Source organism: Erinaceus europaeus, chromosome 14 (genome assembly GCF_950295315.1).
Source record: "Erinaceus europaeus chromosome 14, mEriEur2.1, whole genome shotgun sequence".
NCBI lineage: Eukaryota > Metazoa > Chordata > Mammalia > Eulipotyphla > Erinaceidae > Erinaceus > Erinaceus europaeus.
This window is the reverse complement of record NC_080175.1, coordinates 39,818,110-39,841,233: the sequence shown is the minus strand read 5'-3', so window position 1 is coordinate 39,841,233 and position 23,124 is coordinate 39,818,110. Positions and strand designations below refer to the sequence as shown.

The following is a 23,124-nucleotide window of genomic DNA, read 5'->3' as shown; positions in this document are numbered from 1 at the left end:
TCAGTCGCCAGCTCCAGGGTAGGGAATGTCCAGCCTAAGAAATCCCTTGGCCTGGCCCTGCCAGGGCAATAGCAGGCAGGAGCTGAAATTCAGTAAATCTAGGAACTGTTTTCATAGCAACATTAAGTGCTCATTTTTAAAGTTGATAATGTTGTATGGCCCAATTTTGAATGATGTTATAAATATCCAAATAGCCCTTGGCAAAAAAGTAAATGGTACCTATACAAGTAACAATTTGTTCAGGTTTTCGAACCATAAGATGACTCTAAATAAAGAAGTAGTTTCTTTGCTTTTATGCTAAGATACTATTTGCTTTGAATCCCAGCCACCATTTTGCAAAAATTTTCAAAATGAACCCCTCCTTCAGCTTGCTCCTTCTACTCTGCCAAAGGACCTTCTGTTCTCAGTCATAAAGACCCTCTTATTACTTTCAAATAATCAAGGTTTTTTCCCTGATCCATACAAAGAACTTTTGTTGAAGTCCTTTTATCTTGTCTTTACTAGAGAGAAAAAAATCTCACTTTTTCTCTTGATCATTCTGAAACCCTTAAGATGAACTATTTTCAAAGATACATGAAAAAAGAGACTAGTCTAGTCTGGTAGTATAATACACCCATCACCCAACTACATTTATTATCATTCATGGGCAATTGTCTTTCTTTTATTGAACTCTTGAAAATATTTAAGAGTAGACTTCTAAAGGCATGGCTATGGAGTAGGAGTCATTGTAGATCATGCTCCTGAGAAACTACAAAAAAAAAAAAAAAAACCCTGAAAATTCAACAAAATACAACCAGGATTTCTCCAGAAACTCCTTATCTACAGTCACCAAATTGTAGATGCTACTATGATTCCATCCTTACTATCCTGGAATGATGAACTCACCAGTGTGTCCTGGAACCTTACCTCTCCAGAGTCCTACCCTACTATGGAAAGATAGAAACAGGTTGGGGGTATGGATCAACCTGCCAATGTCCATGTTCAGCAGAGAAACAATTATAGAAGTCAGACCTTCCACCATCTGTACCCCAAAGAGATCTTTGGTCCATACTCCCAGAGGGGGAGAAATCTTAGGGGAAGATGACCAAAGGGCTCTGAAGCCCAATTCCATCAGGATCCAAGGATGTGGGGGAGGACACTCAGAAGCAGTAGTTGTAACTTAGAAAGGAAGAGAAGGTAGGGCCATAGAATAAATGAGCAAATCGATGGGGTTTACAGTCAACAATATTTATACACCTTTCCCATAGTTGGGAGCTACTCTCTTCCCTGATCCAGCTTTCTGGTCCTTTTCTCAGCCATGACATCATCCCCCCAAATAATAACTTGGATCCACCTGCATATCAGATGTCAGGCTCAAAAACAAAAACAAAAACTAGTATAGTCATGGGTCCTTTGGAACTAAAATAGGCCTACTGTCTACAGAACAGAGACCCCCAAATATTCATCTGCAATATCCCAGTCTTTAGGTTCATGATTAGTCAACAATCTGGTTGGCTTTATGTTAACCCTTTCTCCAGCCACCAGGTTCCAAGTGCTGACATGATGCCAACTGGACTTCCCTGGGCAGACGGCCCCACCAATATGTCCTGGATCTCTGTTTCCCCAGAGCCCCAGCCCACTAGGGAAAAAGAGAGACAGGCTGGGAGTATGGATTGACCTGTCAACACCCATGTTCAGTGGGGAAGTAATTACAGAAGCCAGACCTTCTACCTTCTGCACCCCATAAAGACCCTGGGTCCATACTCCCAGAGGGTTAAAGAATAGGAAAGCTATAAGGGGAGGGGACGGGATACAGAGTTCTGGTGGTGGGAACTGTGTGGAGTTGTACCCCTCTTATCCTATGGTTTTTTTGTCAGGGTTTCCATTTTATAAATAAAAATAAAAAAGAATAAATGAGTAAAGCAGGGACAGATAGCATAATGGCTATGCAAAGAGATTGTTATGTCTGAGGCTCTGAAGTCCTGGGTTCAGCCCCCTATACCAACATAAACCAGAGATGCTCAGTGCTCTAGAAAAACAAACAAAAAGAATAAATGGGCAAATATATATACAGAAATAGTATCTATGATCTTGGGAGAACCACTACAGTTTCCAATGGAGGAAATGGGGATACAGAATTCTGGTAGTGGGAAAGGTATGGAAATATTCCCATTATCTTGTAATTTTGTTTTCTTTTTTTTATTTATTTTTATTTTTTATTTAAGAAAGGATTAATTAACAAAACCATAGGGTAGGAGGGGTATAATTCCACACAATTCCCACCACCCAATCTCCATTTCTCACCCCCTCCCCTGATAGCTTTCCCATTCTCTATCCCTCTGGGAGCATGGACCCAGGGTCATTGTGGGTTGCAGAAGGTAGAAGGTCTGGCTTCTGTAATTGCTTCCCCGCTGAACATGGGCATTGACTGGTCGGTCCATACTCCCAGTCTGCCTCTCTCTTTCCCTAGTAGGGTGTGTCTCTGGGGAAGCAGAGCTCCAGGACACATTGGTGGGGTCTTCAGTCTAGGGAAGCCTGGCCGGCATCCTGATGACATCTGGAACCTGGTGACTGAAAAGAGAGTTAACATACGAAGCCAAACAAGTTGTTGAGCAATCATGGACCCAAAGCTTGGAATAGTGGAGAGGAAGTGTTAGGTGGGTACTCACTGCAAACTCTAGTGTACTTCTGCTTTCAGGTATATATTTTGCAGTAGTTTACGGATATCTTGTAATTTTGTAAGTCAATATTAAATCCCTCATAAATATTTAAAATCAAGACTGAAGTACTGTTTATATCCTATACACTTTAGTATGTATTACTAACAGATAATAACTCTTTCTAGAAACATGTCCACAGTGCCATCCTTACACCTAACAAAATTAGTAATGCCTATACCCTACTTGTCTTTGAAAAAAGCGGGGGAGGAGGGGGCAGGTGACAGCACACCTGATAAGCACAAACATTATAGTGTGCAAGAACCAGGGTTCAAGTCCATGGTCCCCACCTGCAGGGGGAAAGCTTCTTTTATCTATCTCCCTCTCCTTTCTCAGTTTCTGTTTCTAATAAATAAAAAATAACTAAGTAAATATTAAAAAATAAAACAAAGAACTCTTTTTAAAAATTTTTATTTATTTATTCCCTTTTTTGCCCTTGTTTTACTGTTGTAGTTATTATTATTGTTGTTATTCATGTCATTGTTGGATAGGACAGAGAGAAATAGAGAGAGGAGGGGAAGATAGAGAAGGGGAGAGAAAGATAGACACCTGCAGACCTGCTTCACTGCCTGTAAAGCAACTCCCCTGCAGGTGGGGAGCTGGGGGCTCGGACTGGGATCCTTACACTGGCGCTTGCACTTCACACCACATGTGCTTAACCCGCTGCACTACCGCCTGATTCCCACAAAAAACTCTTTAAAATAAAAAAAAAATTTTTTTTAAAATTCAGAAGAAGTGGACTTGGAGAGGGGTTATGGTCCTCGGTTGGGAGTGAGAGTGTTTACAAACACCCATTTAATTTGATCTATCTTCTTCTGAAAATAAGACTAAATCTTAATACTTCCTACCAACAATTGGGTACATGTACATCTGCCAACATGAAATTAGAGTTTGATTTTCTGATGTTTATGTTGGTATAGCCAAACTGTGGCCTAGAACAACTATTAAAAATCAAACCCTTTTCATCAACTATAAAATTAAATCTGTCCAGAAACACTTTAAAAGTGCAATTCAAAATGTCAGGTGACATTATCCAAACAGATTGAAAGTGAAAGAATAATTTTAGATCGAGATGAAAATAGGCACTTTGAAGAATGCTCTGTCTCAAAGAAACCTCAGTGTGGTTTTTAAGCTGGCCATAATTAAGCTGAAGATCTCAGACATGGTGACTCTGGAGATGACTGTTATGCTCAGTATTTTCCATTGCTGAGCTAATAGCTATGCTGACCTCACTGGGGAGCAGAGATGTTGAGCTCCCACCAGGCTTGTCCTCCTAATCACATGGGGGCTCATAGCTGGGAGGTAATTCCATTTCCCAAGTCCCTGGAGTCCATGGGATGGCTTTGAGGCCTGTTCTACCACTACAAGTGTAATAAAGGTAGAAAGAAGTGCAGTTCTTTGTGCTCCTCAATTCTGGAAGTTAGAGTATTGGAAGCATGAGTGGAAAGGAAAGACACAAATCCCCAGGGAGACCACCCACTGTACACTTGCCATAGAAGGTAGGTGAATGAGGAACAGGCTTTGAGGGTAGAAAAAGGTAGAAAGAAGTAAAGGTAGAAAGAAGTGCAGTTCTTTGTGCTCCTCAATTCTGGAAGTTAGAGTGTTGGAAGCATGAGAGGAAAGGAAAGAGACACAAATCCCCAGGAGACCACCCACTGTACACTTGCCATAGAAGGTAGGTGAATGAGGAACAGGTTTTTGAGGGTTCTGTGTCACAGCAGTGGTGTGGCCTTAGCTAAACAGTCTATGACCCCAGGAAGGTGACAGTCTAAAGCTGTAAGGCTGATGTGCATGAAACAGTTACAGATTACAGGTGTCTGTGTGCTAGGACAAATTTGTCCAGGATGCAATAAACTCTGCCTTTGTGACTCTGAAGAATTCATGGGGAAGGCAACATTTGAATCTAGCCTGGTAGAGAAAATACTGCTTTCCCAGGGAAAGAGGAAGAGGACCACTGTAGTTACAGGAAAGCACACTGTCTCAAGGGATGTGAGGGATGTTCAGGGGCTGGAGGAGGAAGGTGACTAGATGGGGTGATACACAAAAGGCAGAGTAAAGTGAAATCAGACAAAGTCTTGTGAGAGGCAGAAGAACTGGGTTTTATCCTCAAAGGAATTGGAAGATGTCAAAGTTTTAAAACAAATGAGTTCTGGCACAGAATGGGAAATGCCAGCCTTCTTGTGCAGGTTGGTGCTTATAGCTGTGAGGGCAATTCAAGATGGCTGGCGCTGAGGGGTGCAACTCAGGCAAAGATATTGGAGAAAATAACGGTGATCTACGTTTTCCTATTCTTCCACATCCTCTCCTTTCTTCTCCTTCCTTTTCATTTATCTTATAAGTGATTCCAGCATCAAACTGGTGGTTTTGTGGTGAACAGGAAGATCCTCTTATCGTGGAATTTATGTTCTAATGATAGCAGTGAGTGAGGCACCAGAAAAATATGTCAGACACTGGCTGCTTGTGGGAGTATAAAGGTTGTGACTCAGGTGATAGGGATAGAGGTGACTTTAGATTAAGGGGAAAGGATTTTCCTGAGAAGTAACATATGTACTGGATTAAATGTAAACTCCTATAGCCATGGGCCAATAAACCTGAGGGGTGTGAAAAAGGGAAGAAGGAAAACAATAAAATAAAATAAAATAAAATAAAATAAAATAAAATAAAATAAAATAAAATAAAATAAAACAAGCAAGAAGGAAGGAGCAAACCCTGCAGGCTATGGTAAGGTTTTGGATTTAATTCCACATGCAATGATAAGTCATGCTAATTTTTAAACAGAGGAGGCAAGAACATCAGAATTTATTAGTCTGTACATGAAATGGCATAGGATTAATTCAGAGGAGGAATAGTAGAGGCAAAAAAGAGCAGGGAGATGGTGAGAATGCTCCTGAGGAAGAACTGAGAGACTTCATTACAAGTGGTGAGTGAGGAAAAATGATGTTAAAGTTAAATAAGGAAGCCTCAACTAAAATTGATTCCTAATGTCTGTGGGAGAGATTTCACATGCTTTATCACTCCCCACTATTAGCACATTGAAAATGTGACATTAAAAAATAGACATTGGGTGTCTATTTTTTAAATTTTTATTTATGGAATGGAAACATTGACAAGATCATAGGATAAGAGGAGTAAAATTCCACACAGTTCCCACCACCAGAACTCCATATCCCATCCCTAGGTGTCTTTATTTTCACACCCCAAGAGGAAGTACAACATATGCTATTATACAATATCATATTTCCAAACAAGAGGTTATCTACTGTTCCAAAGATCTAGCCCACCTAGCAACAGTTACACCAATGAGAAGTGCTACAGCCCAGCCAATAAGAAGCCACCACCCCCCTGTATTCCATCTCCCCTCCAATGCACGATTGTTCAAAACAGTGACCCGTTCCTTTTTTCCATATTCTGGATTGGCCTATGGCATATCATGGGGTCCATGTTCCAAATTGTAATTCATCTAGTTATTCTCACAGAAACTCACTCTCCTGGCAATTTTTATTGCAAATTGATGGTTGGTTTTTGATGACTCCCCATTTTTTTTTTCTAAACTTGAGAGAGTGGATGGGCAAGGCTTGTGTGGAAGTGAGACATTCCTGCCATGGACAGAGGGAGGGAGGGCTGGATGTCAGATGCGGCTGTGGTTAGACAAGCAGACTGGGGGACAGGGACTCTCTGGATCCTCTTCTCATCTCTGTATGGGCAGAGCACAGGGGCCATCAGCTGACAGAGATGTAAAAAGAGGCTAGAGACTTGAGCAAAAGAGTAAGGGCAAGAACGTCCAACCCCCATGAGTTAATAATAAAGGCAATCCTCTCTCCAAAAGTATTTGCTGCTTATTTTCATTCATTTCTGCTTTGGGTTTTCACATTTTTATATTAGGTAAGAAGTTTCCCACCAGAGATGTATGATGGGCAAAGGCATTCAGTTAAATTCTTAGGAAAAGGTAAAAGATTTCTATGCACTACAAAGAAACCAGGCCACCAGATTAATTCTTAAGGGAAATCATACTTCTACTGTACCAGCCAGAATATAGTTCATCATAGTTTACTTCTTCTAGAATTGACACCAAGTTCTCATAACTATGTCAAAAAAAAAAAAAAGCAGGAAAACAGACTTGGGAAGTAACAGCAGTCACCTTATTCATGAAGCGGATGAGATTGTTCAATGTGAGAACAGTGTCAATCATATCTTCCTGATTAGAAGGAAACAAAAAGAAAAAAATAAAGTTAACTTTTTGAGTAGAAACATGCATGATTCAATCTGATAATCCAAAGGCCATCTTTTCCACCTGAGAGACAAAGCAGGTGATGACATTCTTTAGAGAACTTGTACCCAAATTTTCCTGCTAGGCTATATCTCCCCTCTTGGTCAAGGCCCACAGATCAGTCTCCCTCACCATCAGGACGGGGTGAGGGAAATGGAAAGTTTGAAAATATGTCAGAATGGGCCTACAAAATAGTTCACAGGAGTCGGGCGGTAGCGCAGAGGGTTAAGCGCACCTGGAGCCAACTGCAAGGACAGGTGTAAAGATCCCGGTTCGAGCCCAGGCTCCCCACCTGAAAGGGAGTCACTTCACAGGCGCTGAAGCAGGTCTGCTGGTCTCTATCTTTCTCTCCCCCCTCTGTCTTCCCCTCCTCTCTCCATTTCTCTCTGTCCTATCCAACAACGATGACATCAATAATAACAATAATAACTACAACAACAAAAAAGGTCAATAAAAGGAAAATAAATAAATATTTTTTAAAAATAGCTCACTTGGGAAGGCATTTGGTCTGCCATTTGCACAAACCAGGTCAAGTTTACCTTTTACCCTCACACACACACACTGAGGAGAGGTTCCATGCTATGTTGTCTTTCTTTCTTTCCTCATTGTGGTATTTTTTTTCTTCTATCTTACTCTTTCTTTCTCTCTCTCTCCTTATCTCACTCTGTCTCAGGGAAAAAAACAAAACAAAATAACACATTGATCCAACATGGTAAAGACCCAACAGTTGCATAAAAGAAAATAAAAGCAAACAAACAGAGAAAGTGCAAGAGAGATTGATGAGGGAAAAATCAGTTAAAGTGAAGGTATCATAATTACAAAATGTAAGCTGGGTTTTAAGACACAAACACTCTCTAGTGAAATTATTTGTGTGTTTTGGGAAAGGTGTCAAGCAGTGGAGCCACAATGGAAAGCACATTGGTTGTCTTCTTTCTTTTATTATTATTTTTTCTCAACTCATCAACTTTTGTTGTGGTAAGGTTGACTCACAGAGCTGTATGTCCTCAGGTTACAACTTATAGGTCAGGGGTTGCAAAACACTCTGAGCTAGGAGAGTAACGTAACTATTTGGCCATTTCTTTAATAGCTTCACAAAATCATAAACTTAGTTCTGACACATCCTTGTTAGCCAAACAAAGTCAGGATTGTATTTATATGATTTTACTTACAGAAATGTGAGCTGGATGATGGGAAATGGTGACCGGCTTGCATCATGATGTCTTTTATAAACCAGTGGCATCATATATGAAACACACGAACAGGCAACAGGGTCACAGGCAGACACCAGGGCCATGCTGGCTGGCCCACTAGTCATAAATATTGGGCTTTTGGAAAAGTCATAATGTATTTTTCTATGCAAAAATAAGTCATGACTTGTTCCGACAACTCAATATAACCACTTGCTAGTATACCAACCAATCAGAAGTCTACAGACACTGAGCTGACTCTGCTCTGGCCATACCTGGTTTGTGAGAGTCAGTCTGCACACTGAAGAAATGAATGCATCCTGCATCTGTGGCCACTGGACACACAATGAACTTCCGTCCTCCTTCACCCAGCGACTCAGGACCTTGGTGAGCATGGTGACATAGTTTCTGATTTCCAGGGAACTCCCCATCAGCTGGAGGGTAGAGAGGTTTTCCAGGCTTGAATTATAGCTGAGGAGATAGACAGGTGATTACGATCGTTCCAACGTGCCACAAGACTTTTCAACTTGCCTGCCAAGAATGATAAGACATTTGCTATAAAGATGTTCTGAAGAGGGAGGACAAGCAGGTGAGCTCACACATTCTCATGTCCATGTGCCGGGACCTAGGTTTGAACCCTGCTCCCCACCCTGCAGGGACACTTTATTAATGGTGAAGTGCTACAAGTGTCTCTCTTTTCTATCCTTTTCTTTCTTTCTTCCTTCCTTCCTTCCTTTCTTTCTTCTTTATTTCTTTCTCTTTCTTTACTTTTTTTTACCAAAGCATTGCTCAGCTCTGGCTTATGTTATGGGGGATTGAACCTGGGACTATGGAGCCTCAGGAATGACAGCCTCTTTGCATAACCATTATTTGTCTACCCCTGCCCCTCTTTCCTCTATCCTTCTTCCACTTTTAATTTTCTCTGTCCTGTCAAATTAAATAGAGAAAAATAAGTAAAAATAAAGAAAAAATGACTGCTGGTAGTAGTGGATTCATAGTGCTGGTACTGAGCCCCAGTGATAACCCTGGTGATGATAAATAAATGTTTCCTGGGTGATTTCAGGGCATAATGACAGGGGCACCAAACAGAGTTCAGTGCAGAGGAAAATCTAAAAAGACACCATGAGGTACAGTGTGAAAATTAATAAAGCCCTTTCTCAGAAATGAAATGGGCACAAGATGTCAAACCAAAGGACACAGGAACAAATGAAGAAAAGCATGTCTGACAGAAACAGACAAAGGCCTGGGGTTACTCACAGGTCTTCACTGGGGCAGTGGTTGCCATGGAAACGAGGCAGCACAGTGACCTCTACAGTACATGGCTGCACCTGGGAGCCTTGTCCATCTGTGACCTCGGTGGACACCAGCACTGTATGGAGACACACCGAGAATGGTCAGCCTCATGAGGGACACAGAGATGCTTCTCTATCTAGAGATGGCAACTGGGTGGGTGAGGAGTGCTCAGCCCAGTCCTGGCAAGGGAAGGAGCAGGTGACATTGAAAGCTGACTTTCTGCCACGTATCTCTACTGTATCTAGAAATTCATCAATAAACAGAAGCCTTGCTGGGATAATCTATTGACCTAGGTGATGGGAGCTACAAGGGGAGTTGAAACAAAGCAGAGTGCTGGAAATGACCTTGAAGTACTTCAGTCCTTCTTAAGAGAATAAACATTTCTGAACAGAGCCCTGAGCAACACAGCTATAAGAAATATTGGACTCATCTCCTTCATCTTGGAGGGAACTTGAAGGAGTCGTGTTAAATAAGATAAGCCAGAAGGAGAAGGATGAACACTGGATGATTTCTCTCATAAGCAGAACTTAAATAAAGAAAATAATGAGATACCACTTCACTCCTGTGAGAATGTCATACATCAGAAACAACAGCAACAACAAATGCAGGAGAGGTTGTGGGGATAAAGGAACCCTCCTGCACTGCTGGTGAGAATGTAAATTGGTCCAACCCAGCAGAGATTAGTCTGAAAAACTCTCACAAGGCTAGAAAAGGAATTAACCTATGACCCTGAAATTCCTGTCCTGGGGATATATCCTAAGGAACCAAACACATCCATCCAAAAAGATCTGTGTACACCTATGTTCATAGCAGCACAATTTCTAACAGTCAAAACCTGGAAGCAACCAAGGTGTTCAACAAAAGATGAGTTTCTGAGAAAGTTCTGGTCTATATACAGTAGTGGAACACAATTCAGCTCTTAAGAATGATGAATTCAATAAGGGGGGAGGTAGAGCTGCAGAGCAACAGCAGCTGTGTTTCTCTCCTCACCCAGGTCAACTAGGAATACCAAAGGATATCATCTGGGACCACAACAAGGTAGGACTAGAATGACTGACTTCAGGAACCCTCCAAATCACTAGAGTGAGGGATTAAGCTAAGAAGCCTATTTATAGTTTAAAAGCCCTCAGGCTCCCATAGCCTACAAGGAAGAAAAAGGACAAAAGAGGCTTTTAAGCCATTGTGCTCCAACTCAGGAATTAAAATACTATTGAAACAACTGTCAATTTCCACAACTGTGAACCCTTTAATTACCTTCCTTAGACACAAGTCAATACAGAAAAAGTACTGAGAGAGAGACCTCACAGCATACTACATAGAATGGTTAAACCAACAAGAAGAAAAATTAGAAAAATGAACCAGGACAAGAGTCCAGCTAAAAGCCCCACAAAGATTGAAGCACAAAAAAATGAGGTCAACATCCAAACACTAGTTAAAAAAATAATCACAGGAGTTAGTGATTGGTTTGAAAGAACTGTCATCAGAAATGCAGAAAAATGAGACTCTGGAAGAAAACACTAATTATTTCAAGGTTATTAAAAAGCTGAAAGCTGAGCTAAGAACACAACTAGCTGAACAAGCTAAAACAGTATCAGAACAGGGTAACAAAATAGTTGAACTCCAGAAAACACTAGAGGGGAGAGAGAATGGGATCAATGAGGCTGACGACAGAATTAGCAAGATCAAGGACGATTTAGAGACAAATAAAAAAGAAGTAAGAGATCTCACAAAAAGAATAAGAGATACTGAAAACAACAACAGAAACCTATGGGATGACTTCAAAAGAAATAATATAGGCATTATTGGCTTACCAGAGGAAGAAAGAGAGGGAGAGGAAGAAAGCATTCTTCAGGACATAATAGCTGAGAACTTCTCTAGTCTAGACAACATCAAAGACATAAAGGCTCAAGAATCCCAAAGGCTCCCAAAAAGAATTAACACAGACTTAAAGACACCAGGACACATCATATTTAGAATTGACAGGAATAAGGATAAAGAAAGGATCCTAAAAGCTGCAAGAGAAAAACAAAAGAGTCACCTACAGAGGAAAACCCATAAGATTAGCAGCAGACTTCTCCACACAAACACTACAGACCAGAAGAGAATGGCAAGATATCTATCGAGTGCTCAATGAGAAAGGCTTTCAGCCAAGAATACTATATCCTGCTAGACTGTCATTCAGACTAGATGGAGGTATCAAAACCTTCTCAGACAAGCAACAGTTGAAGGAATCAACTATCTCCAAGCCTGCCCTGAAAGAAGTTCTGAAAGTTCTCCTATAAACAGTCAGAACACCATAAATAGGACATATATCAAAACACTCTAAAACTCTATAAGAATGGCGTTAAAATATCTTCAGTCTTTGATATCAATAAATGTCAATGGCCTAAATTCACCTATTAAAAGACACAGAGTAGGAAGATGGATCAGAAAACACAATCCAACAATATGCTGTCTTCAGGAAACCGACCAAACTCAACAAGACAAATACAGACTCAAAGTGAAAGGATGGAAAACTATCATACAAGCCAATGACCCACAAAAAGGGGCAGGAACAGCTATTCTCATATCTGACACGATAGACTTTAAAATAAATAAAATTAAAAAAGATAGTGATGGACATTACTTAATGCTCAGAGGATCAGTCAATCAAGAGGACTTCACAATTATTAACATTTATGCACCCAATGGGAAGCCATATAAATACATCAAACATCTACTGAAAGAGCTACAGCAATATATTCAAGTCCAAATGGGTCATTCTCAAGGACAGACCATATGTTAGGCCACAAAGATAGTATCAGTGAATTCAAGAGCATTGAAATCATCCCAAGCATCTTCTCAAACCACAGTGGAATTAAACTAAACACTTCACAATCAACAATAGATTAGTAACAGTCCCAAAATGTGGAAGCTCAATAGTACACTTCAAAGAGGAAATCAAGGAAGAAATCAAAATGTTTCAAGAGTTCAATGAAAATGAAGACACAAGCCACCAAAATATTTGGGACACAGCTAAGGCAGTACTGAGAGGGAAGTTCATAGCCATACAAGCACACATTAGGAAACAAGAAAAAGCACAAATAAACAGCCTGATTGCACACATCTTAAAGACCTAGAAGATGAAGAACAAAGGAACTTTAAAGCAACTAGAAGGACAGAAATCACTAAAGTTAAGGCAGAAATCAATAACATTGAAAATAAGAAAACCATACAAAAGATCTACGAAAGTGAATGTTGGTTCTTCAAAAGTGTAAACAAAATCGACAAACCTTTAGCCAGACTCACACACAAAAAAAGGGAGACGACCCAAATAAATCAGATGGTAAATGAAAAAGGAGATATCACAACAGACACTGCAGAGATTCAACATATCATGCGAGGCTTCTATGAACAACTATATGCCACCAAGCTAGAGAACCTGGAAGAAATGGACAATTTCCTAGATACCTATGAACTTCCAAAATTAAGTAAAGAGGAACTAGATAATATGAACAGGCCCATCACAGCTAGTGAAATTGAAATAGTTATCAAAAACCTTCCCAAAAATAAAAGTCCTAGACCAGATGGTTTTACAAATGAATTCTATGAAACCTTCAAAAGAAGAACTAATACCTCTACTTTTAAAAGTCTTCCAGAAGATTGAAGACACTTGAATACTCCCTTCCAGGTTCTACGAAGCCAACATCACTTTGATACCAAAGCAGACAAGAACACAACCAAAAAAGAAAACTACATACCAGTATCTCTGATGAAGGAAGATGCTAAAATATTGAACAAAATTCTAGCCAACCAGATACAGCAGTATATTTAAAAGATTGTTCATCATGACCAAGTGGGGTTTATCCCAGGCATGCAAGGTTGGTTTAATATACGTAAATTGGGGGCAGAGGCAAGACAGCGACTTTGGAGCCACAGCTGCTGTGAACTCCAAGAGGGATCAGCTTGCAACCAGGAATCCACTGGATCTGGTAGGATACTGGGCTCTCTGTAGGAGGGTGAACACAGGCTGGTCAGAGTGATACCAAAATACAGTCCCATAACTCTCTTGGACTGACAAAGGGAGGTCAGGGGAACAAAGGAAAATCCTTCGATTATTTCTGAGCTCACCCCACACTCCCCAATACCAGCCCACAGGAGCAGCTCAGGCACTCCTAGCAGACTCCCCACTGAGCTATTTTCTTTACCAAGATTCCCTACTCACCAGGGGTGTCATTTCAACCCTCTTCCTTTAACTTCTCTCTTTTTTTAAGTGGCTGGAGCTCTATTTGAGTGACAAAATACCTGACCAATCAGAGCCTCATCCCTGCCTGGGAAAGACTACCTGGATGGTTTTTTGTTTTTTGGTTTTTTTTTTATTCTTCTCACAATTGGCTGTCTTTGCTCAGGCTGCCTAAAGCCAATCTAGCAGTCCAGGCTGCAGACTGACTGTTAGGGGTTTTCTACTATGTTTTATTTTATTATTACTATTATTATATACATGTATCCCTTTTCCATCCACCTTCTTCAGGTTGACCAAAAATAACTGTTGCTGTTTTTTTTTCCATTGCTAGGCAACAGGGTGTCCTAACCACCATAAGAGGAAATTGTTTCTTTCTATTTCTTCTCACTGCTCTCCTTTTTCCCTCCTCCTAGATAATTAAAAACAAAACAAAACCTCCTTTCACTGCTCTTCCTTTTTTTCTTTTTTCTTCCTTTTTTCTTTCCTTCCTTCCATTTTGTTTTTATTTTTTTCTTCCTTCCTTCTTCTTTTGTTTTCTGAATTCACTGATACTCCCTTGTGAATTATTTAGGGGGAGATATCTGACTCGCAGTGGACTCTATGTGTGTGGGTCTTCTCCACTTCTCTTTCTCCCATTTCTAACCCTAGAATTTATAATGGACAGTAGAACTGCATAATTGTCTATTCTTGCTCTACCCTTTTTTCCTGTCTCTTTCTTTTGTTTGGTTGTTATTTTTTCTTGGGCTGAAGGTGTTGTTAGGCTAAATGGTATTGGTTGAACTGCATCAACCAATCTTTGCCTCAGTTACTATTGTTGTAATTTCTGAGGATGGTGACTGCACTTGTCATAAACGTCTTTAGTATAGCGTGGCTTGTACTCAAAACACAACAACTGAAGAACAGCAAAACAGAAAAATAAAAACCACATCAATAAAAAAAATGGTTAAATCAAGAGCAAATAAAACTGCTACCACAATGAATCAAGACAGGAACCCAGAAGAAACTCCAAATCAGTTAGAAGTAACCATAGATAAGAAAATATACATAAATCAATCAATATGATCCACCACATCAATAAAAGCAAGACCAAAAACCACATGGTCATATCAATAGATGCAGAGAAAGCCTTTGACAAAATACAACATCCCTTTATGATCAAAACACTACAAAAAATGGGAATAGATGGAAAATTCCTCAAAATAATGGAGTCTACATATAACAAACCTACAGCCAACATCATACTCAATGGTGAAAAACTGGAAGCATTTCCCCTCAGATCAGGTATTAGACAGGGCTGTCCACTATTACCATTATTATTCAACATAGTGTTGAAAGTTCTTGCCATAGCAATCAGGCAGGAGCAAGGAATTAAAGGGAAACAGATTAGAAGAGAAGTTGTCAAACTCTCCCTATTTGCAGATGAAATGATAGTATACATAGAAAAATCTAAGGAATCCAGCAAGAAGCTTTTGGAAGTCATCAGGCAATACAGTAAGGTGTCAGGCTACAAAATTAACATTCAAAAGTCAGTGGCATTCCTCTATGCAAACACTAAGTTAGAAGAAATTGAAATCCAGAAATCAATTCCTTTTACTATAGCAACAAAAACAATAAACTATCTAGGAATAAACCTAACCAAAGAAGTGAAAGACTTGTATACTGAAAATTATGAGTCACTACTCAAGGAAATTGAAACAGACACAAAGAAGTGGAAAGATATTCCATGTTCATAGGTTGGAAGAATTAACATCATCAAAATGAATATACTACCCAGAGCCATATACGAATTGAATGCTATCCCCTTCAAGATCCCAACCACATTTTTTAGGAGAATAGAACAAATGCTACAAATGTTTATCTGGAACCAGAAAAGACCTAGAATTGCCAAAACAATCTTGAGAACAAAGAACAGAACTGGAGGCATCACACTCCTAGATCTCAAATTGTATTATAGGGCCATTGTCATCAAAACTGCTTGGTACTAGACACACTGACCAGTGGAATAGAACTGAGAGCCCAGAAGTAAGCCCCCACACCTATGGACATCTAACTACTCAGCTATTAAAAATGGTGACTTCACCATTTTTAGCTGATCTTGAATGGACCTTGAAAAATTCATGTTAAGTGAAATAAGTCAGAAACAGAAGGATGAATATGGGATGATCTCACTCTTAGGCAGAAGTTGAAAAACAAGATCAGAAGAGAAAACACAAGTAGAACCTGAACTGGAATTGATGTATTACTCCAAAGTAAAAGACTGGGGTGGGTGGGTGCGGAGAATACAGATCCAAGAAGGATGGCAGAGGACCTAGTGTGGGTTGCTTTGTTATATGGAAAACTGGGAAATGTTATGCATGTACAAACTGGTGAATGTAAAACATTAATTCCCCAATAAAGAAATTTTTAAAAAATTAAAAATAATTAAAAATAAAAAGAATGATTAATTCACCTTCCTCATCTCATCCAGGATGGAGTTTGAAGGAATCATTTGAACTGTATATACAGGTGTACCAACAACTGTATATATATATTTTAATCAATCCCACTAGTAAAAAAATTAAAAAGACACAAGGATGAAAGGGAAAGCACAGGTTGAAACTTGGACTGGACATGAGAGTGTATGCCTGTGACAACAGCCTCATAGATACATTTTAAAACTTAGTACAATGGGAGAACTACTGTAGCTTCCAGTAGAGGGAATGGAGATACAGAACTCTGGTGGTGGGGACAAGATGTGGAATTACCTGTTCACTCTATCAACAACTTGGGACCAGCATATATGGAAGATGGGCAGAATTATACCCCTGTTATCTTATAATTTTGTAAATCGATATTAAGCTATTAGTAAAATTAAAATAAATCAAAAATAAAACAATAAAATTTAAATTTTAAATTTAAAACAAAAATTTTAATCAATTTAAACTAAAAAGCACTAAACTTATTAAGATGAGCAAGCAATCACTTCCTTTTCTGCATGCACAGTTTTTAACGATTTCTAGCTTTGGTAAGCCAGAGGAAAGCTTAGCACCTTAAGTAAGTGAAGTCAGAGCCCCACATTGGTCGTGACTTACCTTTATAATTGTTTGAGGGCTCACCGCCTGGCAGCGCAAAATAATACTGGGTGTCCCTGCCTCGGTACAAAGTGTGCTTGGGGGAGTTTCCAATCCTGTAGCTAAACTCATAGCGGAAGTCCTGCGGTTGTTCCAAAGAGAGCAGCAAACAACACAGATGAACAATATGAATTAGCTTCCCACTAAATGCAGACATGGCTGCCTCTTTCTCTGCACCTGCAAGGTTGCTCTCAGGCGGGAAAGGGGCCAGAACATAACTCTGGGAACCCAAGAAGGTACGCATGCGCAGTGACACCTCCCCCATTCCGGTGGGCTCCACAGAAGCGCTCCAATGTCACTCAGGACCAGGCGCCTTCTGGATGGCCACGTGATGCCTGATGGTCAAAGAAGCACAGCCCATCCAGGATGCTCTGGGGTGAAGCGGGCAGAGCTGCACCTCACTTTTCACTGAAGGATTCACACAGACAAGAGACAAGAGATGCTTATGCCAGGCTCTCCTAGAACGAGGGCAGGCCACTTAATGGGGCCTCACGCTGGGGTCTTCCCCCCTCTCCCCCAGAAATATCGGTGATCTTTGAATAAAGCAGCAGACTGAGAAGTCAGAAAGCTGATGCAGGTTGAAGAGCAAGACTGACGTCCAGGATAGCACACCAAGTCTCTTTAAACCCACCCTCTCCATTAAACTTCACAAGACCCAGTGCAAAGCCATCACTGTTGGAACTGGGAGGTGGTGCACGCAGCTGGGTACACACAGTTCAGTGCACATGATGCCACGTGAAAGCATCCAGGCTCAACTACCTGGCCTCCATCTGCATGGGGGAAGCTTCATGAGCAGTGAGTCAGTGCTGCAGGTGTCTCTGTTCTTCTCTCCCTCTCTATCTCCCCTCTCTCTCTCAATTTCTCTCTATTCTATGGAAGAAAAAGAAAAGGGGAAAAAATGGCTCTTGGGAACAGTAGATTCATAGTGCGGGTGCCAAGGCAAGCCCTAGTTATAACCTGGTGGCAAAACAAAAACAAAACATCACATCTGAATCCTCCACTGTGCAAGCTGGCAGAAAGAGGTTTCTCTGAGGCAACAGGACTCCTCTGTGATGTTAGGCAGCATGAACGGAGGGTCCTAGCTCAGTGTGCATTGGACTGGCAGCCCTGGCTCCATAACCCATGAAGGGGGTCCCACCCATTCCATTTATTCTGTTCCCAGGGGTATGGTGTCTTTACTGCTACCTGACTGCTGTCTGGAAATCCTCTCCAAAACTGCTCCTTCCTTCCTCCCTTTCATTCTTCCTTCTTTCCTTCTCCTCTTTTTTTTTTCCCCTCCAGGGTTCGGTGCCTGCACTATGAATCCATTGCTCCTGGTGGCCATTTTTTTTAATTGGATAGGCCAGAGAGAAATTGAGAGAGGAGGGGAAAATAGAGAGGGGGAAAGAAAGACACCTGCAGACCTGCTTCACCACTTGTGAAGTGACCCCCCTGCAGATGGGAACCAGAGGTTTGAACCTGGATCCTTGCTTGCGTTCTTGTTCTTTGTACTATGTGCGTTTAACCTGGTGTGCTACTGTCTGGCCTCCTCTCTTTCTTCCTTTTTTCTTTCCTTCCTTATCTTTTTTTTCTGGAGGTCCCTTGATTCAAATTGACTTTTTCTCTGCCACAGAGACAGAGAGAGAAGCTTCCTCCAGTTTAGCAGAAGCTGGACTTGAACCTGAGTCATGGGCATGACAAAAGCAGGCACACTCTCCAGGTGAGTTGTCTTACCAGCACACAGACTGCTTATCTTTAATGGGGGCCACTCTGTCTCCCCTCATCTGTCAGTAAACATGAAGCGTCAGACCTAGACCTGCAGGGTGGGAAGATGATACTCTTCCTTCCACATGCAAAGGCTGGTCACAGCTTTTGAGAGTGGCGGCCACCTCAGTCTTCAAGACAAATTCCAGATCCCCCAACATACCGGTCTCCCTGACATGCAGAAGACGCTGAAGATGGTGTGTGCCTCCAGGCCATGGGGGGGCTGCACATGACAGGACACCCCCCTCGGAGCTTGGCTGACAGTCAGGTAGAGCTGAGCTTTTCCCAGGAAGTTGTGCTTTGAAGCTGAAGAAGATGGAATGGATACTGAAATCACTATGAAAAATTCTAGACATGAAGAATACTGTTTTGTTTGTTTTATTACCACCTGGTTTACGCCTATGAATCTATCACTCCTGGTGGCCATTTTTCTCTCTCTTTTCTTCTTTCTATTTTTATTACAAAGAACAGATTGAAATTGAGAGGGGGAAGGAGATAGAGAGGGAGAGAGACAGTTACCTGAAGACCTGCTTCACCACTTGTGAAGCTTCCTTTCTTCAGGCGAGGAGTGAGGGCTTGAACCCAGGTGCTTGCACATGCTAATGTGTACGCTTAACTGAGTGCACCACTACCTGGCCCCCAGGATTATTTTTTTATAGCATAAAATCTGTTTGTGTCTCGAGGTGGGATTCCCACAGACCAGCCCCATCATCATCTCCTGAGAACATGCTAGAAATCTGAATCCTGGGTTAAGCACATGTGGTGCGAAGCACAAGGACCAGAGTAAGGATCCTGGTTCAAGCTCCCGACTCCCCACCTGCAGGAGAGTCGCTTCACAAGCGGTGAAACAGGTATGCAGGTGTCTATCTTTCTCTCCTTCTCTCTGTCTTCCCCCTCCCCTCTCCATTTCTCTCTGTCCTATCCAACAACAATGACAACAATAATAACTACAACAATAAAACATCAAGGGCAACAAAAGGGAATAAATAAATAAAAATAAATATAAATATATAAAAAAACAACAAGGGCAACAAAAGGGAAAATAAATAAATACAAAATAATTTAAAAAAAGAAAAAAAATTTGAATCCTTGGGACCCATATAAGACCTTCTGGGTGAACGTTACCCATGCATTATTTTATGTGTGCATAGAGTGGGAGCCATACATGTGCACAATTCCACCAACCCACGCCACTTTTTCAAATTCAGATAGAGACAGAGAGAGGTACCACAGTACTGTAACTTCTTCCAGTGGCATAGTACCTCTCATGTGGTGCTGGTGCTCAAATCTGGGCTGGACACAAGGCAAGGCATGCGTCCTCCTCAGTGAGCTATCTCATCAGTCTGTCCAGTGTTAAAATAGATCAGTATCCACATGTCTTCACAGGAGTTCTGATGGTCATTACACTGAGGACCACTCTGTTTAGCACTCACGAATAAAAAGGGGTGCATTTTCTGAGTGTTCACCAAAAAGGTAGTCTAACCAGAGGAAACTCAGATGCATAAAACAAACCAGATTCCTAACTAGAACCAGAGAACAAACATGTACCAGAAATCAAAGTCTAGAATAGAAGCACTAAAGACTATGGCTCTAGAGAACAGCAAACCTGTGGCCCTGAAGGTGTCTTTTTTTTTGTTTGTTTGTTTGTTTGTTTTCCTGGGGCTTGGTGCCAGCATTGGGGCTAGGTGCCAGCACTACAAATCTTTTGCTCCTGGCAGTCATTTTTTTTCCCATTTTATTGGATAGGACAGAGAGAAATTGAGAGGGTAGAGGAAGATAGAGATGGGAAAAGATACCTGAAGATCTACTTCACCACTTGTGAAATGGCTTCCCTGTAGGTGGGGGTTGGGGGCTCAAAACAGAATCCTTGTACAGGTCCTTGCACTTCATAGGATCTTGGTTCAAGCCTCTGGCTCCCCACCTGCAGGGGAGTCAGTTCATAAGCGGTGAAGCAGGTCTGCAGGTGTCTATCTTTCTTTTCCCCTCTCTGTCTTCCCCTCCTGTCTCCATTTCTCTCTGTCCTATTCAACAATCATGGCATCAATAACAACAGTAATAATAACTACAACAATAAAATAACAAGGGCAACAAAGGGAATAAATAAATACTTTAAAAACCCTTAAAATCTGCTGTAGATATAGCCACAGAAGACCCCTGTTAGCAGACATCCCAATATGCAGAATTGCTCTTCATCAGTGATAGAATATGTACTTTTTAAATTTCCTGTTATTATAAATCACCCAGTAAAGGTCATTCTAATATACTATTTCTTCTCTTTTTATTCTTTTTACTTCAGATATCTCTTTTAACTTTTTTATTTATTCAAGTATTGAATAGAGGCAGAGGGGGAGGGAGGAGGGGGGAGAGAGAGAGAGACCTGCAGTCCTGCTCTAAGTCCCTCTGCAGCTATTGAATGTGACGCATCTGAGGATTCAAATGTGAACATTTGGACAGACATATTTCAGAGTGAAAAGGGAGAATCTAGTCAAAGGGCAAAAAGACATCTAGTTTTGTGAAAACAAAAACAAATGTCTTGCTGGTGCTCAAAACTAACACCAAGAATTTACTGGGCTATCGGAAAAGTCACAAGGCATTTTTGAATAGAGAAACATAGAAAGGTGAGTCAAGACTTTTCAATTAGATAACTCAATAGCATTTAGTTAGATCACGGAAGGAAATGTAGACAAACATGGTAACAAATGCAGTGAGAATGGTCCCTTGGGGCTTCTCTAAGTCCCACCACCAATCTTCTATCAGAAGAAGTGAAGGAAGCTCTATGTCAACAAAGAACCCAACAATGGAAATACACAGTGGACTTAAATGAACTCAACAGAGCTGAGGGTAAGTGTGAGGCAGATTTCAAGGAATGCTGGCTACAAAATATAGGAGGGAAAAGCATCATGTTAGGTTTTAAAAATAAGTAGACATCATCACCCAAATTGCAGGGCAGAAATCAACCTGCCCAGTGTCAAGGATTAAAAAAATGCTTTGTGCAAATGAAAAAAAAAATGGTCTCCCTAAAATTGGACTGGAGTTGGTGTACTGTACCAAAGTAAAAGATTCTGGGGTGGGGGGGCGAGGGTTCAGGTCCTGAAACATGATGGCAGAGGAGGACCTAGTAGGGTTTGAACTGTTATGTGAAAAACTGGGAAATATTATGCATGTACAAACTATTGTATTTACTGTCAACCGTAAACCATTTAAACATTTTAAAAAAAATTAAAAAAAAATTTTAAAAAATTAAAAAAAAAATCACATCCCTTACTGTAGCCTAACTTTTCAACTGATCCCATAAGTAAGACAGAAGTATAGAGTCACACTGCTCTCTCTTTAGTTGGCCCTCTAGGGTCAGCAAACAACAGAACAATAAAATGTTAATGGCCAAAGTGGAGAGAGAGGACATTCTGCAACAAGAGGACAGAGACTCAGAAATGAGTGATTGTATCCCAGAAGGTGGAACAGTGAAAGTCCTTTGAACTTACAAGTATGAGGTCTGGAGTTTGATCCCTTAATTGCCCCCAGGGTTACTGCTGGGGCTCAGTGGTGGCACTACAAATTCACCACTCCTAGTGGTCATTTTTTCCTTTTTTTTTTTTTAAATCTATTTCATTCAGTAGGCCAGAGAAAAATTGAGAAGTGAGAAGGAGCTAGGGAGAGAGAAAAATAGATACCTGCAGATGTGCTTCAGTGCTCATGAAGCATCCCCACGGCAGGTGGGGAGTGGTGGCTTAAACCTGGGTCTTGGTTCACAGTACTATGTGCACTGAGCCAGGTGTACCACTGCCCCCCTAAGTTTGATCTCTAGTGCTACTAGAACCAGAGTGCAGATCTGGCCTATCTCTTCTATCTCTAGCTCATAAAATAAAATATATATATTTTTTGCCTCCAGGGTTATCACTGGGGCTCTGTGTCTGCACTATGAATCCACTGCTCCTAGAGGCCATTTTTCCCATTTTGTTGCCTTTGTTGTTGTGCTTGTTGTAGTTGTTATTGTTGACATAGTTGTTGTTGTTGGATAGGACAGAGAGAAATAGAGGAGGGGAAGACAGACAGGAGGAGAGAAAGATAGACACCTGCAGACCTGCTTAACCACTTGCAAACTGAACCCCCTGCAGATGGGGAGCTGGGGGCTCAAACTGGAATCCTTACTCCAGCCCTTGCATTTCATTCCATATGCGCTTAACCTGCTGCGCTACCACCCAGCCCCCTAAATAATTTTTTTAATGACTGTGATATCTTGGGAGGGAATATAACAGAAACCCCACTGCTCCCTGCAGCAGACCCAGCTGATGGAAAACATACCTACAGAGGCTTGTAGGACATATGTTTCTCCAGGGCTCAGTGCATAAGGCTTGACCATCACAGCCCGTCCAGTAATACCTGCAGAAAAGAAGGATCCAGGGGGAGCCACTGTGAGTGGACTTGGGAGGTCAAATATACACCTATCCTGCAGGCTCAACCACAGCCAGGAAGTGAAGGTAGGCAAGACAATGATTCAACAAGCTTGACCCTGCCTGGGAATGCCTTTAGTGTGTTGACTCCTAGCCTTAGATACAGAGCTCAGAGCTCATCCGTAGGCTTATCCTGCCTTTTAAGAACAATCTTG

General features: G+C 41.1%; 1 protein-coding gene across 1 annotated transcript in view; it reads right to left on the bottom strand.

The window, feature by feature from the left end:
- Positions 1–23,124, bottom strand: part of PKD1L1 (polycystin 1 like 1, transient receptor potential channel interacting) — a 126,943-nt gene that overhangs the window by 65,571 nt on the left and 38,248 nt on the right. Inside the window, exons 15-20 of the mRNA XM_060170998.1 lie at positions 22,821–22,898; positions 18,682–18,824; positions 16,737–16,857; positions 9,408–9,519; positions 8,426–8,621; positions 6,835–6,891 (exon numbers count right to left, since the gene is read on the bottom strand). Coding sequence (XP_060026981.1) covers positions 6,835–6,891; positions 8,426–8,621; positions 9,408–9,519; positions 16,737–16,857; positions 18,682–18,824; positions 22,821–22,898 — 707 coding nt within the window. The remainder of the gene's footprint in view (positions 1–6,834; positions 6,892–8,425; positions 8,622–9,407; positions 9,520–16,736; positions 16,858–18,681; positions 18,825–22,820; positions 22,899–23,124) is intronic.